The 16,073-nt window shown below is 40.7% G+C and overlaps 2 protein-coding genes across 2 annotated transcripts; both read right to left on the bottom strand.

Moving 5' to 3' along the window:
* Nucleotides 1-1,326: 1,326 nt before the first annotated feature.
* acadl (acyl-CoA dehydrogenase long chain) lies at nt 1,327-7,019 on the bottom strand. The gene is made up of 11 exons (XM_078243979.1): nt 6,806-7,019; nt 5,654-5,830; nt 4,937-5,074; nt 4,663-4,827; nt 4,506-4,572; nt 4,240-4,404; nt 3,564-3,665; nt 2,768-2,881; nt 2,250-2,377; nt 2,065-2,151; nt 1,327-1,966 (listed from the first exon to the last, which is right to left on the bottom strand). The coding sequence occupies exons 1-11, from the start codon at nt 6,892-6,894 to the stop codon at nt 1,873-1,875; spliced, it is 1,326 nt and encodes a 441-aa protein (XP_078100105.1). The 5' UTR covers nt 6,895-7,019; the 3' UTR covers nt 1,327-1,872.
* A 3,222-nt stretch (nt 7,020-10,241) lies between these two features.
* Nucleotides 10,242-13,462, bottom strand: mylz3 (myosin, light polypeptide 3, skeletal muscle). The gene is given in 7 exon segments (XM_078243537.1): nt 10,242-10,501; nt 10,604-10,681; nt 10,796-10,966; nt 11,242-11,385; nt 12,872-12,911; nt 13,383-13,429; nt 13,432-13,462. Coding segments are annotated over 7 exon segments (540 nt in total). The 3' UTR covers nt 10,242-10,472.
* Between the last annotated feature and the right edge of the window lie 2,611 nt (nt 13,463-16,073).

Here is a 16,073-nt window from a genome sequence, read left to right as displayed (position 1 = left end):
AGCTGTAGTGACAATGAGAGCGATATTGGGCCCTCTGATCCCTCCCATCGCAAATTAAACTACCGTAAACGCAGCAGTGTAGGCGCAACGGAATCATGTGGCTGCAATATGCATGACAGGGCAAATCCCTTCTTGTGATTAAATGAAATGTGTGCAACATGTTTGGAGTGCAAATATGCAACAAATGCATGCACAGAGTTAGTCACAGACATACTCTGACATGAAGCCGGGCAGAACAGTCAGCAGGTGCCAAGACAGTCAAATGTCGAGTCATTTTAAAGAGCTTCTGCATCTCCATAATGGGCTGCTTTTGCTGAAAGGGGAAACACTGTGTCCGCAGTGGAAATGAGTGCAGAGCTGAAGCACCGGGGTGTGGCTGTTGCTGAGGAAACATTGAGAAAGGGGGGGAGAGAGAGGAGGAGAAGAGGAAAGGGGATAACGTGGATGCGATGCCAAGGATAGAGTGGGAAGGAGGGGCAGGGAAAGGAAGGAGGGGGAAGACAGAGGAAGAGAATTATGAGGAGAAGATGAGAGAGAGAGAGAGAGAGAGAGAGAGAGAGAGAGAGAGGAAAGGAGGGGTGGAAGAAGCATCAGTGAGCAGTAGCTGCACTTCTGTGTGTGTGCCCCACCCCCCAGGTGAGGCGTGGTGGGAATGCTGTCTGCCACCTCAACTGGTACTGATGTGGGGCTTTCGAGCATCAGAGAGTCCGACTGGCATGCTGTGCATTTACAGGCACATTCACGCGATCCACAAATATGCAAATACATAGGAATGCAACGGATTAACATGTCAATATTATTTGTATAGCACCTTTAATTAAACGTAAACCCCAAGTGCATAACTGGTATATCTAATTTAAATGGGTTATTATTGTACGCTGTGCCATTTCATCTATGAAACTAAGAACGATCCAGTCACATTCAACAGTCTGCTTTTGCCTGTTTGTGCTGCAGTGGAATCAAATGGACACCCAGTCATTTGTTATTTCTCTGCCAGCTTTGTCCATGTATTTACTGCCACCTATTGGTGGAAATAAGACATGGCACAGGGGATGCTTTGTTTTTTTTAACCAGTTCTTTTTCTTCATTTACATTTTATCTCTAACCTTTTCTATCACGTCTCAGCTCAATTCACTCCCTTGCATACTCCTTTAAGGTGATGTAAAATAAAACTCATAAATAAAACTCATTTGTAATATCTCTCTCAGATGTTTTTCAACAGTGTGCTGACACAATGGATTGCTGACAATAGCGCTTAAAATTATAAAAAAAAAAAAAAAAAAAAGAATGTGTAAACTTTAAATTCAATATTCTTTTGACTCTCAATAACACTGGCTTGTGTACACTTTATTTATTTCATCAAGTGGACAGCCTCAGTAGGACATTTTTAGTCGCGTTTCCCCCCCTGTAATTATACTGTATATTGGACACACAAACTACTTACACTTTCATTTACAACAACTCTTTTTTTTTTTTTGCTGTAATCTATTATTTTTCAATGCAATAAAGACAACACTTCAGTGGGTGGGAAATGGACAGAAACAGACATAAACATAGGTCATGATTTAACTACAGTTGTGAAATAATATATTTGTCAACCTGTCAATCAACTCATTTAACTTTTCATTTGTAAAAGGAAGAAAGTGTAATTTCTTCTCTCAAAAGTGACAGTCTCGCTTTAATCCTTTGATTGATGTGACGAATTCAAGCATGATTAAAAACATCCTGTAATACCTTCCCTGGCTTTACTCGACTGTTTCTCTACTTTAACCCAGTTTCAGACACATTTTCAACTACAAAAAAAAAAAAAACATCTGTGCAAACCACCATACTTTCCCCGGTGCTCCTCCGCCACAATAGCACCCACATTTCTCAATTCTGGCTGACAATGGTGCGAGCGATGAGCTCTTTCATGATCTCATTGGTGCCTCCATAGATGGGCTGAACACGGGAGTCTACAAACGCCCTGGAAAAGACAAGAGAGAACCGTTCAGCAACTTGTGGATGGCTGGAATACAAACAATGTGGCGTTCCTCCCAGAAGTTATCCTGTTAAAACACTTACTTGGCGATGGGGTATTCCATCATGTAGCCCCAGCCTCCATGGAGCTGTAGGCACTGAGTGGCCACCATGTTCTGGAGGTCAGAAGCCCTAGCGAGAACACAAAGGACATTAGCAAATAGTAGCAAAATGGCCTGTTTTTTTTAGATTAGAAGCTATTTAAGGTTAATACAACTGCCCATTCTCACCAGTACTTGGCCATGGAAGCTGTGGCGGCGTCCAGTCGTTTCTCAGCGTGGAGCTGAAGGCAGTTATCTATGAATGCCCGGCCCACACAGATCTGAGTCTTCAGCTCGGCCAGCTTGTGTTGCACAGTCTGTGGAGATGCTAGATGATATATTCATTCTCTTCAAGACAATCAGATTCTAATCCGTCTAATGGATTCTGTCTAATGTACACGGAAGCATGTTTGTATGAGTATGTGTTGAGAGATGCTCATTTTCTGTATTTTGTCTTGTCTTTGTAAAGCTGCGGAACAGAGTCCAAAACTAATTTCCCGTCGGGGACAATAAAGTATCTCTTATCTTAGTCCAGCACATAAAATTAATTAGTTTTGAGTGGTATGTTGTGTATGTGTGATGATAAAGATATCAAAAAGCTGAATAAGACTGAGAAGTGGTCCAAAACCTAAACCTAAAGCTGCCAGTCACAGATAAAACACGGGCAAGTACACAAGAATACTTCTAAAAACCCTTGTTATACAGACCTGTAGATGAGCGATCGTCTTGCCGAAAGCCTTCCTCTGCATCACATAGTTCCTGGTTTCCTCAAACATGAACTCGCAGCTCGCTATGGCCATGCCAGCAATCACGAGACGCTCCTTCGCCACGAAACAAAGTGATCAATCGTTAAATTAAGCAAACCGAAACAACTAATTGGTAACTCATTTGACAGAGCAACTTGTGTGCAGTATCTAAGTAACTAAACTAACAGAACCAAGTTCATGCCAGGGAAGATCAGTAAAGGAAAAGGCAAAAATTAAAGCTGCTATACTATATTCAAAAACATATTGAGTGCCATTATATAAAATTGATATTTGTGCTTTTGACACGGATTATCATTTTTGTCTTGCTTACATTTTGAGGATAATCACGCTCTTAGGTTTGGAACTACAGTTCCCATATTTGGGGGCTCTGAATAAGGTATTTGCAGTTTCTGTTCGCTGCGTACCCATGGATGTACAGACAACGATCATTGAATTTCTTTGATACTGAGAAAATAAAAAAATAAAATAAAAAAAGTGAATAATCTCAGGCAAGTTCTGAAATACCTTTCCCCCCCCCCCCATGATTTCTAAGGTGTTTAATCGGATGTTTGTTCATAATGGACATCAGAAATAATGACATTATTGGAAAGTGTAAGTCCCACTGAATCTTAAACTGAACCCCCTCAATTCTCCCAGTTTGAAAACCACCATGTAATAAAAAAATAAATAAATGGTATGAGAATGCTAAACAGTTCTTAAGTCAGTTCAACCTTTTTTCCCCCCATGTTCCTTTCACCTGAGGCAGTTCGTTCATCAGGTAGTAGAACCCCTTGTTGAGTTGCCCCAAGAGGGCGTCAGCTGGGAGACGCACATCCTCAAAAAACAGTTCAGCTGTATCCTTTGAAAGAAGAAGAAAAACAAAAAAAAATTGTAACAAGAATCACCAATCGACCTCAATCCTGTGCATGACACAAGATTGACTCTAGCGGGATGGTAGAAGATTGATGCAGCGTTTCCTCTATGTTGATTTGTTTCTCGTGGCGGCCCGCCGTGGCAAAATTTCCTGCCGCCGCGGTATCAGAAATAGGGCACACGCACAATGTAGTCGTGGTTGCCTTTTAAATGATCCTGCCGACATAATGCACCCCCCCGGTTGGCTGCCGCTCACGTTGCAATTTAACAAGTAGAACTAGTCAGAGGTTATTGGGCCCGTCCAGTTTAACTCCACATACTGTTGTGTTGATGTAGTTTATTGTGAAAACGTTCTCTCTTTCTTCCGAGTCGACTACTGAAAGAACAGCTCCACCAAAAACGTCACCGCGGTGGGTCCGTTCTAATTGGACAACGTTCAACTTGTCAGTTCTGTCAGCTCGTCGTCCCGATAGCGTACATAAAATAAAAATATTAAAAGAATCCTAAAGTAAACACTGTGATGGAAACACCATCTTCCCCAAGCCACTGAGCTCCAGTACCTGGGCCTTCAGTCCGATCTTGTCCAACTTGCGGCCTTTCTGGAAGCCCTTCATGCCGTTCTCCACCAGGAACAGACTGATGCCATGCGCCGCTGACTTGGCCTCGCGGTTCGTCACGGCCACTACTACCACCAGGTCGGCCATCCAACCGTTTGTGATGAACACCTGGAGAGGTGAGACGGGGGGGGGGGAATAAAGTTCAAGGTGAAGTTGAGATGCAATGAAATGACTGGAGTGAACGAGTTTTTGCTCTTAGGACTCATTACCTTGTTTCCATTGAGGATCCAGTCGCTGCCATCCTTCTTAGCGTACGTCTTCACACCTTGAAGATCACTGAAATAGATAAAAAGATGCCGTGGTCACCAAAGATACACCACATTAGTGCTATGCATGCTGATGTTCAATCTACGCTTGAGTCCGGACCTGCCTGCTCCTGGCTCCGTCATGGCAATAGCGCCGATGCATTTCCCAGCAGTCATCTCGGGGATGAAGCGTTCAATCTGTCCCTTGCTACCATAGTTAGAGATGTAGGGCATGGCGATGTCGGAGTGCAGGCTGAAACCCGGGCCTGTGCAGTTGGAATACATTCTGGAAGACCAAAACAAAACCTCATTATAAAAAAAATTCAAAAGTTAGTGTTTGATCTCAGATATGACTAGTTGTGTTTTTTTTTTGTTTTTTTTAAAGAAAAACGTACTGCTCCTCCCATGTGACAGCCACAGAAAAGATGTCTGCTCCGATGCCACCATGCTCCTCTGGTATCATTACTCCCAGCATGCCTTGCTCACCAGCCTTCTCCCACACCTCCCGGCTCACCTGACCGTCCTTCTCCCACCTAGAACAAGGAAAAGGGAATTGTAAAGAGGTGGGGAAAGACAATGAAGGTTAAGTAATTAATATTGGTGGGGAGAAAATTGTATGCATGCATGTATCGGAGGGGTTTTTTGCGACGATTTTTAAAATCGATTCTCTTCCCTAGAATGATTTTTTTTTTAACCAATGACTCACCTAAATGTTTACATGTACTTCTTTACAAATAAAATAAATGTCCAACTGACTGACATGTGATGTGCATTCTTCTTAGAAATGGCTCATGATATATTGACTCTAGAAGTGTATTGTTCAACTTTTGTTTTTATTAAAGAAGGAAAAGAAAATCACAATACTTCTAGAATCGCAATAAATGCGATACAAATCGAATCAGCACCCATGTATCGTAAAATCATCGAATTCAGGACAAAAGCACATCGTCCCAGCCCTGGTAATTAATTAATTTTTGCGTCTCTCTGGGGTCGTTTTAAGCGTCTTCGATGTCATCTTGTGTCTCTTTGTGGTCGTCTGATTGACTTTGCAGCAAGAAATGTTGACAGTGACTTCAAACAGAGGCTGAGCCCTGGGCCATGCTCCCACTTACTCCTTGTGGTGTGGAATCACTTCCTCTTGATAGAAGCGGCGGACGCTTTGCCTGAAGATATCATGATCCTCGTTGAAGATCCGGCGGGTTCCGATGTCCATCAGGGTCTTGGCGCTGGAGGTCTCTGGGCGGGTCGAGGGGTCTTGCTGCCTGAGCCCCTGGGCCTGACTGTGCAGCCTGGGAGGAATTACAGAATTCAACCAACCAATCGAAGCCTACTCTTCTTGAAAGCCAGCGAGTGGCTGATTTGGCAACCCATGACAAGTGCATTCACTTTGTTAAAGCAGCAGGTGATTATGGGAAGTGTAATATTATTAAGTTTAAGATGCTACCATTAGCTTGGCAGTAGGGCTGAACTAATGGTATATTCTTATTATCCATTACTTTCTCAGTTAATCGTGAAATGTTTAAAAACAACAGAAAAAAAATGAAATAAGCTAATAGAAACTTTCCAAAGCCCAATGTAATGTCATCAAATGTCTTGTTTTGTCCAACCAACAGGTTATTATTAAACAAAGATAATATAAGAAAAACAGCAAATCCTCACAACTGGAACTTGAAAAATGACTAAAAGATGAATGGATTATTAAAACAGTTGCATATTGTTTTTTGTATGTGGAACCACTAACGTTAATTGACTAATCAACTAATGTGTCAGCTCTACATGAGAGTCCTGAAAGTCGTTTATTTGTACGTACTTATACCAGAATAATGTAAAACAAAAAAAAAAAAACACAACAAAAACAATAAGCGACTATTAAAATGTTGACATTGAATATTACAACCTTTGCTAATCTAGTGTGCTTTTATTTTTTATTTTTTTACAGTCTGCATTTCCGGCTATTGGTTACAATTTTCAAAATAAAGCTCTATCTATTTAACAGGCTACTTCTCAAGGAAAGTGTGTCAAAGGTTGTTGCGACCTGGAGGCGAACCTCTGCTACAGACAACTACGAGTCGATTACAATCGAAAAAAAGATACTATTTCCCAATATAATGGACTACAAATACTTAATATAACTAATTCATAAATCAAACCGTGTAGGAATTTCGTATATGCTATATAACGTTAGATATTTTTCGATGTTAGCCATCATTGACACATATTTCCACCTCAAAAGTTATATTATTAATATTATACATAAATGTTACCTTGCAGCAGCCACGGAGACCACCCGTCCTCGCCCAGAGACATTTTTCAGCCCAGAAAGACAAGCTTTGCTAACTTTTTTAACAAACATCCTCGACAAAAGCAAGCAAGCAAACTCACACGGACAAAAGTAAAAGCATTAGACAAGTGTCAGTACCCGATTTATACCGCCTGGAAGATCCGTTCTGCGCATACGCATAATTACGTAGTAGAAAACTAACAACGTCCCCGTGCGATTTGTACCACGCATACGTTGAAACGAGACAAAGATCGTCTGTGTGAGGCTCACAAAGAAGATGGATCACTGTAGTCGGTCACTGGCTCCTCCTTCTGAGCTAGTAAAGTACGTTTTACCATAACCGTATGCTTAGGCCTACGTGTAGCAATTAAATAAGTTTTTATTTCAGTGTGTATTTCAGACTATCGTCCATTTGTGTACTATTTTGTTCAAACAAACTTAAAATGTGACTTGGAAGGAGGAGAAGGTTTGTCCATGACAACAGCAGATGTGTAGTACCTCTCGCCGATTCCTTCTCTCTGCGCAGATAGATTTCTTCTTCTATTACACCCTGTAGACTCACTTAACTCCTACCACCTATTGGTAGGATACAATTGTTGCAGACACACTTGTAGTATTAGCCTACAGTAATTATTGTTTTTAAGCGCTGCTAAAATACATGCACAATTAGTACAAAGAATCACATGTCCATATTTAAAATACATAGGCCTGTAAATAAATAAAAAAAATCTGATAGCATGTATTCAGCAACATCATAAAGAAATAAGAGAAATTGTCATATATAAAAATATAATAATAAGACATAATCAACAAAAACAAATAACCATATATTGTTTGGTAAAGAAATGTATTATTTTATCCAACCGTAATAAGAGGGTTTAATCGTTAGATGTACCGTCTTATTTTGACATAGGCAGAGACCTAATAAGTAACATAATTGAATTTGAAAAAAGAAAAAGAAAAAAAAACTAAAACTTTAACGTTTCACTGCCTTGTTTTACAATGTTTGTGGTGGCAGAAAATGATTTAAACGCAAAACCTTGGCTTTTTTTAAAAGTTACATGACGTGTTTAGGAGTCAGCACACAGCCTCTCTACGCCACAAGGGGGCAACTTTGAACCTGTCTGCCCCAGGCTGTCTTGTGTAAGGTAGGTCAATAGTTACATAGGAAGGTATGGCATGCAATACTAATAGTTACATAGTGTGTGTGTGTGTGTGTGTGTGTGTGTGTGTGTGTGTGTGTGTGTGTGTGTGTGTGTGTGTGTGTGTGTACAAGGATGTTCCTTGTATGTGCTTCACAAGGACACAAGTCTAGCTGTATGTGAGAAATAAGACCTGCAGAGTTTTATAATTGAACACATGCCTACATTATTTGATATATCTCATACACTCAGGAGACGTTCTTTAAAATGTGGACGCCTTGTATACTAGACATATTGTCGACAGGCCCAGACGATATGTGCTTTCCAGCTGGACCCCCCATCTTTAAACTGCTTTTCAACAGATCACTGGAGCTATGTGATACATATATATATATATATATATATATATATATATATATATATATATATATATATATATATATATATATATATATATATACATAACATAACATATTTAACACTTAAAAAGAAAAAGAAAACATTTAATCAGAATAGTCCTCAGTTTTATCATTATATAGGGGGTTGTGTTGAAGCAAGAGAGAGCCCAGGCTGGGTGAATGCAACATAGGGGGAAATTTGAGACTGTCCTGGGTTCTAAGTAGAGTGAGCAGAGAGCAGTTAAAGTTTCTTAGTAGAGGATGAGCAGAGTATTTCTTGGTTGGCAGATTTTTTTTAAAGAGGCCAAGAGTGTGACCAATTCCTTAAGACTATTCAATAATATGAAGATCCAGGTAACAAGCAGTTCTAACTTTGTGTTTGTCGGCAACGGTTGTCAGTCTGATGCAATTCAGGGATTCTTGACTACACTTAAACATGCTATGACTGAAAATAAAATAAAATAGTATTTAAACTTGCTTTGGTTTGTAAGTTCGATTTGGCTCAAACACTCGCTTCTTTCTGTCCTGCCACTCTTCCCTGCAATGTGTTTGTTGCAGAATAATGTTCTTACTATTTGCAGATAAATATAATAAGAATGTAAAAGGTTTCCATAAGAGACCAAGTGTGTTCTGGTGTATGTTTTTCGCACAGATGGTTTCGCTTAAGCGGTAAATATAAGAAAGTTAAGTGGCCTCGAGCAACGTACATTTTTGTAATAACAACAAATGAAACAGGAACAGAATGTACCGCAGTGCGTGAGAGCAAATGAGGATGAGACATAATACATTGGCCCCCACCCTGGCAGGTGTTGTGTAAAGATAACAGTCCCGGTGCGGAAGAAGAAGAGGGGACCTAAGAAAGAAAGTATAAGAGATGAGGGGAAGAATAGATCAGGGCTAACAAGGTCTGACAGTCTAGAAATACGTGGACCGGCTCCATCTTTTTGTCTGTTGCTAGGGAAACTTAGTCTCTGCGTGCTTTGTGATCCCACAGATCTGTGTATTGAAACTCCGATGCTTGACTGATTAAACAAATGTATTTTACTTTATCTTATCGTCTTATTTGCAACAAATGCGCAGGATATATAGGTCTTTTATTGGAGTCAGACACAATGTCCCAAAAGGGGGGACACAGAGGAGGAAATCCCCAACACCATCTTCCCTCACAGGTGTCAGCATTCCTCTGCTGTGCAGTAAGGGAGCAATCTGCTGTTTTTAGGCTGGGTGGCATATCATCCATCACTCTCAAATATAAATCCTGCACACCCTATACTCTATATATAGACATACATATACTGTACATAACCAACCACCTCATACTGTATATATATATATATATACACATGTATATATTTCTTTGGACTATTTGTATTGTAACTGAAACAGCTTAACTTCAACTGTCTTTGTTCTCCTTGTTTGTATCTGTCTATTTGTGTACTGTACACACCTACAGTACACACCTGTATGTTTACTGTATAAATACTATTATTATCCCCTCAAGTTCTTATTTGTGGGAGGATGGGCTTTTTTGTCTTTGAAAAGTCACACATCTACACTGTACTGTTGCCCTATACTAAAGCATAGCTACAACTGTATGTATGTGGGAAATAAAAAAAATCAACAATCAACCCGTATTGGATGTACGTTGGAAAAGTTTATTCTGAAATGAACAGTGACGATAAACAAAACTTTTCAGGGAAGTGGGAGACTTTTGGCCGTCTATCCACGACCATTATCCAGCACCTTTGGCACTGCTGGGCCAGTGATGGCGTGACTGAATGAAGTGGCGGTGGGAGTGGAGGGATCTACCCTCACTTGATGAGCGGTCACCCCTTCTCCCCCGTTCCTCACCCCATGCGGCAAGTGGAGTAGAGGCCATGTGATTGGTGGTATACAATGGAGAGTTGATGGTGATGTCCCGAGAGAGGAGGGTTTGGGACGAAATGGAAAGGAAAACAAAATAAACAACAAGATGGGTTTGCTTCAACATCCCTTGTACATAGTCCTTGTCTTTCCTTGGTTGGTCTTTGGTACAGTGTAGATGTTTAGAACACTGTCAGGCTGTCTGTAGGTGACCTACAGTTTCTTTAGCACTCCTACTGCTGGCCTCTTAGACGGACATGATGTGCTTGACGAAAGCTGAAGAAAGACAAACCCACGTTTAAATATTTGGCATAATATATATATATAAAAATAAAAAAAATAAAAAAAGACACTGAATGCTGGGAAATTGAAGCTTACCCTCATAGTGGATACTGCCGTTCTCGTCCTCCTGGCCGGTCATAAGGGCCTCAATCTCTGGCTCGGTCATCTTCTCTCCTGTAGATGCACAAGGATCCATGTCACTCTCCATTTCACACACGCGCTCACATACTGCACGCGCCAAGCAGACTATATTTGTGTGCTTCTATATTTGGGGAACTTGAGACTCACCCAGGGTGGACAGCACGATACGCAGCTCAGCGCCCATGACTGTGCCGTTGCCCTCTTTGTCGAAGACGCGCAGACCCTCAACGTAGTCTTCATAGCTACCCTTTGGTGCGGCGTCAACCTGCTTCAGCATGGGCAGGAAGGCATCAAAGTTGATCCTCTTGTTGGCCATGTCTTTAAAAAAAAAAAAAATGTCACATGTACAACATCATAAGTCAGCACAGACCACGTGTTTGTGTTTAGACTGCTTTCATTCAATGTTTCAGCGTCACAGAAAACCAGCTGTTGACCACAGCCTTAAATCTACGCTTAGGTGAGTTCTACCTACTTGAAGACTCTCTTCTTGTGCTACTATTACAGTAGGCTATATTTTAGCATTTACCTTCATATCAGAATTGTCTTTTAAGTCGATAAGCTTTGTGAATGATTGTCTGCATTTTGCAACTCACCATCGGCGGTTGGGTTGCCCAGAATCTTTGCAACGTCCTTGTTGGTTGGGTTCTGGCCCAGAGCGCGCATGATGTCGGCCACCTGGTTGTAGGCCACCTGGTTGTCACCGACTCTGTCGAAGAGGCCGAAAGACTCCTTGAAGTCTGGCCAAGAGAGCGAAGGGAGAACTTTGAGTTCCAAAGTAATGACACAAGTCGGTCAAAAGAAACAAACAAATACATGATGTCCTCCCAATACACTGGAAATGGGCCTATGGTAGCATAAGGGGCTTTGGAAAAAAAAAAACCTAAATGGCAAAATAGTGTAATCCTTTTTATGTTGATTTGTCTGTTAAGACATCAATGTTCTCTTTTTGTGTAGATCCATCGCCTTTGGGTTTTCTATTCTTAATTGTACAGGGTTCTTAGTCAGCTATGGCAGCTGTGTGGCACCACACTGTGTCGGAGGATCAGCGGCAGCAGAAGCCACATACTTTCGTCATTGTTCCCAGATAATTGGAAGCGACAGCTGTACCCAAGCAGAGAGAAGGAAGGTACAGAGTGGGGCCTAAACAAAGGTTGGCTATCTCTATGAATCCTAAAGGGGAAGCCAACTCAAAGTGACCTTTTTGATAGATTCATGTTCTGAACAGCAGCAGCAGGAACAGCTGTACCCGCCTACACCTCTAGCCCCCCCCTCCCCACACTTCTGATCCCTCTCCATTCCTGCCTCCGCTTGCATTTGGGAGGCATTTAGGGAGCAAACTGATACACCCCCTGAAACGCCATATAGAGTCATGGCCCAGTGGCCCTGCTCGAGTTGAACATAAGAATGCTGACTGTGTTGTAATCAACACTTTGTCTTGCATGTCCTGAATGTATTCCACTGAAGTATAAATGTACCAGAATGTGCAGAAACAGCACTTCTTTCCTTTTTTGGGTGCAAAGCTTGTGGCATTAATACATACCTATTAACTTGACACAAAGCACGTTGGCCCTCTAACTCTAAGACCCACTATTGGGAAATTACTACTATCTATCGCATCTAAAAGGAATATATTAGAACATTATGTAGACCTGTCCTCCCCCCATTGGCAGAGCTACAACAGATGCCTTCCACCCAACATAGGGTAATGTATATAGAGGACACATCTTTCAGAATTGAAAAAAAAAAGTTGGGGATGGTGCTATGAGATCGCAGTTTGAATGTACTTGTGTAACAGGATGCTGCCAGGCCTGCATCTTAAACCTTGACCTGGGGATTAACACCTCTGCTGTGTAAGGGACACAAGACTGGGCTACGTCGGCTTAGAATAGACGCATCGCAAATTCTCCTTGCCAACTGGACAAGTCCGTGGAATAGCATGTGGTATGGCGGTCTTTAGTATGTAACTTTCTTCATCCCTTCTTATAACTTTTAGGAGTTAATTTGGCCTAAAGGATTCAACAAGTTTGTTTATTGTGGAAAAAAAAGAAAAAACCCTCACTACAAAAATGACAAACTGAACGGTGGAAGATACATTTTTTTGGGGGGGGGCTTAATCTAGTAAATGTCACCCCGCATGATGATGAGAGAGCAGTATTCTCACAACCCATTTTTCACATGCCAAGTTATTTGGATGAGGATGGATCTCACTGTTTCTTCACTTACCCTCAATCTGGTCGGGTGTGAATTCCGTTGCGCCTTCGGCCTGAAAATACACAAAAATGCAAATATACACAAACAAGAAGGAACATTTATGAATGCATACAAACAGCGAAATGAGTATAGAAGTTCAACAGACAAAATCCAGTTTATTTTAAGATTTGCTACCAATGCTAAATGTAAGAATTTATTTCTGTAAACTGGCGAAAACTGGACTAAATACATGTGATGCATGGTGAAATTATAGATATCTGTATTATCGGCATTTGGATATATGGATGTATTTTAAATCAGTGGTCCTGGGCCCAAAGTAACAACTCTCAACCTTTTTCTCACAATTTATCTTGATTTCTCCTCCCTATCACAATTTCAGTGATGCCAATTAAGACCCAATTTTGAAAAGATGGTATCCAAATCCAAATGTCACACAGAATCTTCCCTGGTAGGAAAAAAAAAAAAAAAGTCTCCATTGGCACTGCCCCACCATAAAAGGTCCAAAACACAAATATGTACACACCATTTTGGAGAGTAGCAGCTGGAGTAGCGGAAAGACAGAGAAGCAAACCGAAGTCCCAAGACAGAGTGGTCCTGAGCCATGGTCAAAGCCCCCTCTTATTTATTCCAGGCGTGAGACGTCACGTATGCTAATAGGGCGGATCAGATGACACGTCGGAACATCTTTAACTTTCTTAGGGCAAACGGAAAGGAGAGCTGTGCGCCCTCTGCAGTGGGAGCAGGCCTTTAGAAGGGGACAGGGATATTTTTAGAAGGCCAAATAACTGTCAACGTGCATCTTGTCTCAAGATATGAAACTGTTTAAAAAATATATATATACTTATTTCTATTAAGAAAAAAATGCTTTCATTGACTTGGTATCTAAAGGTGACTTATTTTGGAGGATACACTGTTGAACCGTGACAGTGTGAAGGCTGAAAACTCATCTACCTACAGTAGTGGCCCACTTCAGGGGCTCCAAGCCCAGAGAGCTCCTTTACAAGGTGGTATTTTTAAACAGTGAGAGTGCTCCTCCTCTTATGGTTAAATAACAGCAGGTCAAAAAAAACTGTTTGGAAAGTTGATTTCATTCACGCAGGTTTTAACCCTCATGTTGTCCTTGCGTCAAATTTGACCTATTCTCAAAACTTCTATATCAGAGATATGGGTTTCTTTTTAACCAAATTACTCAAGAAATTAAGTACAATTGCAAGTACTCGATTACTACTTTCATTGAATTGTGGGTATTCAATTTTATAGCATTTGAAAAAAATTGAAATGGTTTCAAAACCTGACTAAACTTTGACATACACACGTCTGTGATTCTCCACCGACAAACTATTAGTCAAAATCATTCATCATTTCAAAATTAGGTATAATCTCCTATAAATGAGATTTATTGATCATGAATTCCATGAAAAGTTGATGTTAGTGAAAAATAGCATCGAAAACGTGGAAAAATGTGAGAAAAACATTGAAAAAAGTGTGACAAAAAGTGACAAAAACGTCAGAAAATGTGTCAAAAATATGAAAAAAAACGGTGAAAAAAATGTGTTAATTTTGACCCAGAAGGACAACAAGTGCATGGTCAACCAGAAGACAACACAATGGTTAAAAAAGGCTACTTTGAGTGGCAGTTCACATAAAAACTGAATTTCATACACTTCTGCATGGGGTTTATGGAAATTACCTTTCCTTAAAGACTCGGAAATGAAAGAATCAACGCGCCAGATTATCTGCAATATTTAAGTAACACAGACGTCCCAAAGTTAATGTCGTTACATCGAGCACTATAACGCATTGGAGTGAAATGGAGGCTGTAAAACGATAACAATTGGTTAAGTTACCCAGAAGTAAAGACTTGCATAATCTATGTAGGTTAAATAACCCGAGCGCAGGCGCTTTTCCATCTCCATCAGAGCTCTCCATGGTGCTGATGCCAATATCAAAATTAATGTATTATTAATGCAGTAGATGCATAAAACACAATAGTAACGTGCTATAAAACTAATTCACCGGAGTAACTATCTTTCTGGGTAACAGTCCCATGCAAAATCAAATAAATGGGGAAAACTGACAACTTTGTTATACTTTGTGGAAACAAATAAAAAGCGATTGTCCCTGCTTGCTTTTTTTGTTGAAAGTACTGAAGAACTTCTGATGTGTGTATTACTCTTATTCTAACAGAAAGTTAATTCTTTAAAAAGTATCTACTTTGTTGTTCCCCCATGTTTCTTATAAACATAACTATTATATTGCCTATGGCATCTGCATTAAATGAATGCTCAAATTTGTTATCAGAAGTATGGGGCTTCTTGTCATATTTTCCAATTATTTCTTAAAACTGTAAAACATTTACCATAAAATGATGCATGTCTTTTAATCTGCGTATACAGTCATATGCTGACCCGTAACTTTTCACTGTGTTAAAAGGTTGAAGTAGTATGAGATGTAGTCCACATCCCAAATATCTAGCTCTGCACTTGCTACACAAGCTTCGGATGGCCACTGTATATTCAGTATGTTTTAAACGTTTTTTTTCACCAATAATTAATGGAGGACTGTACTTGATTTCGTGCAGTGTACAGTGAGTGTCTTTTATGGACCGGAAATCTTTAAATGCTAACTTAAAAAAAATTGTCAAACTGAGAGCATTTGGTTTGGGAAGAAAACCTTTTTTTTTTTTCAAACAAAAGCTGAGAGGAAGAGCAAGTGCAAATACACATACAGGCAACGTGCACAGGATTAGAGGAACTCACTACCAGTGTGAATAGCTTCTGTATACATGCTGTCAGACCATAATGGTTATGTCCTGCAGCTGAATAACAGAAAATAGTTGGAGGCCATTTGTGAGACTGAGTGAAACCACATTGAAAGACATGTCCGGGAGACCACGCCCATGGACAGATGAGCTCTATTTTTACCCCCATTCCTGCTGTAGGTGTTCAGTTTCTCCTTACGCTGGGCCAGCTCTGTGGAGAAAGGGGGTGGAGAAAAGGAACGCTCCTGCTCTTCAAAACTCTCTGGTACACTAAACCCCCCCCCACCCACCCACCCACCCTCCGACAGCAAACCCTCCAAGACCCATGCTGGTATCATGTCAAAAAGAAGCACGGGCATTGGGCTTAAAAAAGAGTGGTGGCATTGTGTCGTTGCATGGTCAGAAGTAGTGTTACATGAGCCTTATTTGGAATAGATACCAGACCCCGAGCCA

The sequence above is a fragment of the Sander vitreus genome, chromosome 24 (genome assembly GCF_031162955.1).
Source record: "Sander vitreus isolate 19-12246 chromosome 24, sanVit1, whole genome shotgun sequence".
NCBI classification, from domain to species: domain Eukaryota; kingdom Metazoa; phylum Chordata; class Actinopteri; order Perciformes; family Percidae; genus Sander; species Sander vitreus.
Note: the sequence above shows the minus strand (reverse complement) of the source record. Positions and strands in the feature narration are given on the sequence as shown.

Excerpts from the sequence above, each read along its gene's own strand:
- acadl (XM_078243979.1), bottom strand. The coding sequence starts at position 6,894 with ATGTTTGTTAAAAAAGTTAGCAAAGCTTGTCTTTCTGGGCTGAAAAAT. Across the intron at positions 4,405-4,505 it reads GGATCCTCAATGGAAACAAG|GTGTTCATCACAAACGGTTG; the intron begins GTAATGAGTCCT and ends TCACCTCTCCAG. Across the intron at positions 1,967-2,064 it reads ATGGAATACCCCATCGCCAA|GGCGTTTGTAGACTCCCGTG; the intron begins GTAAGTGTTTTA and ends TGTCTTTTCCAG.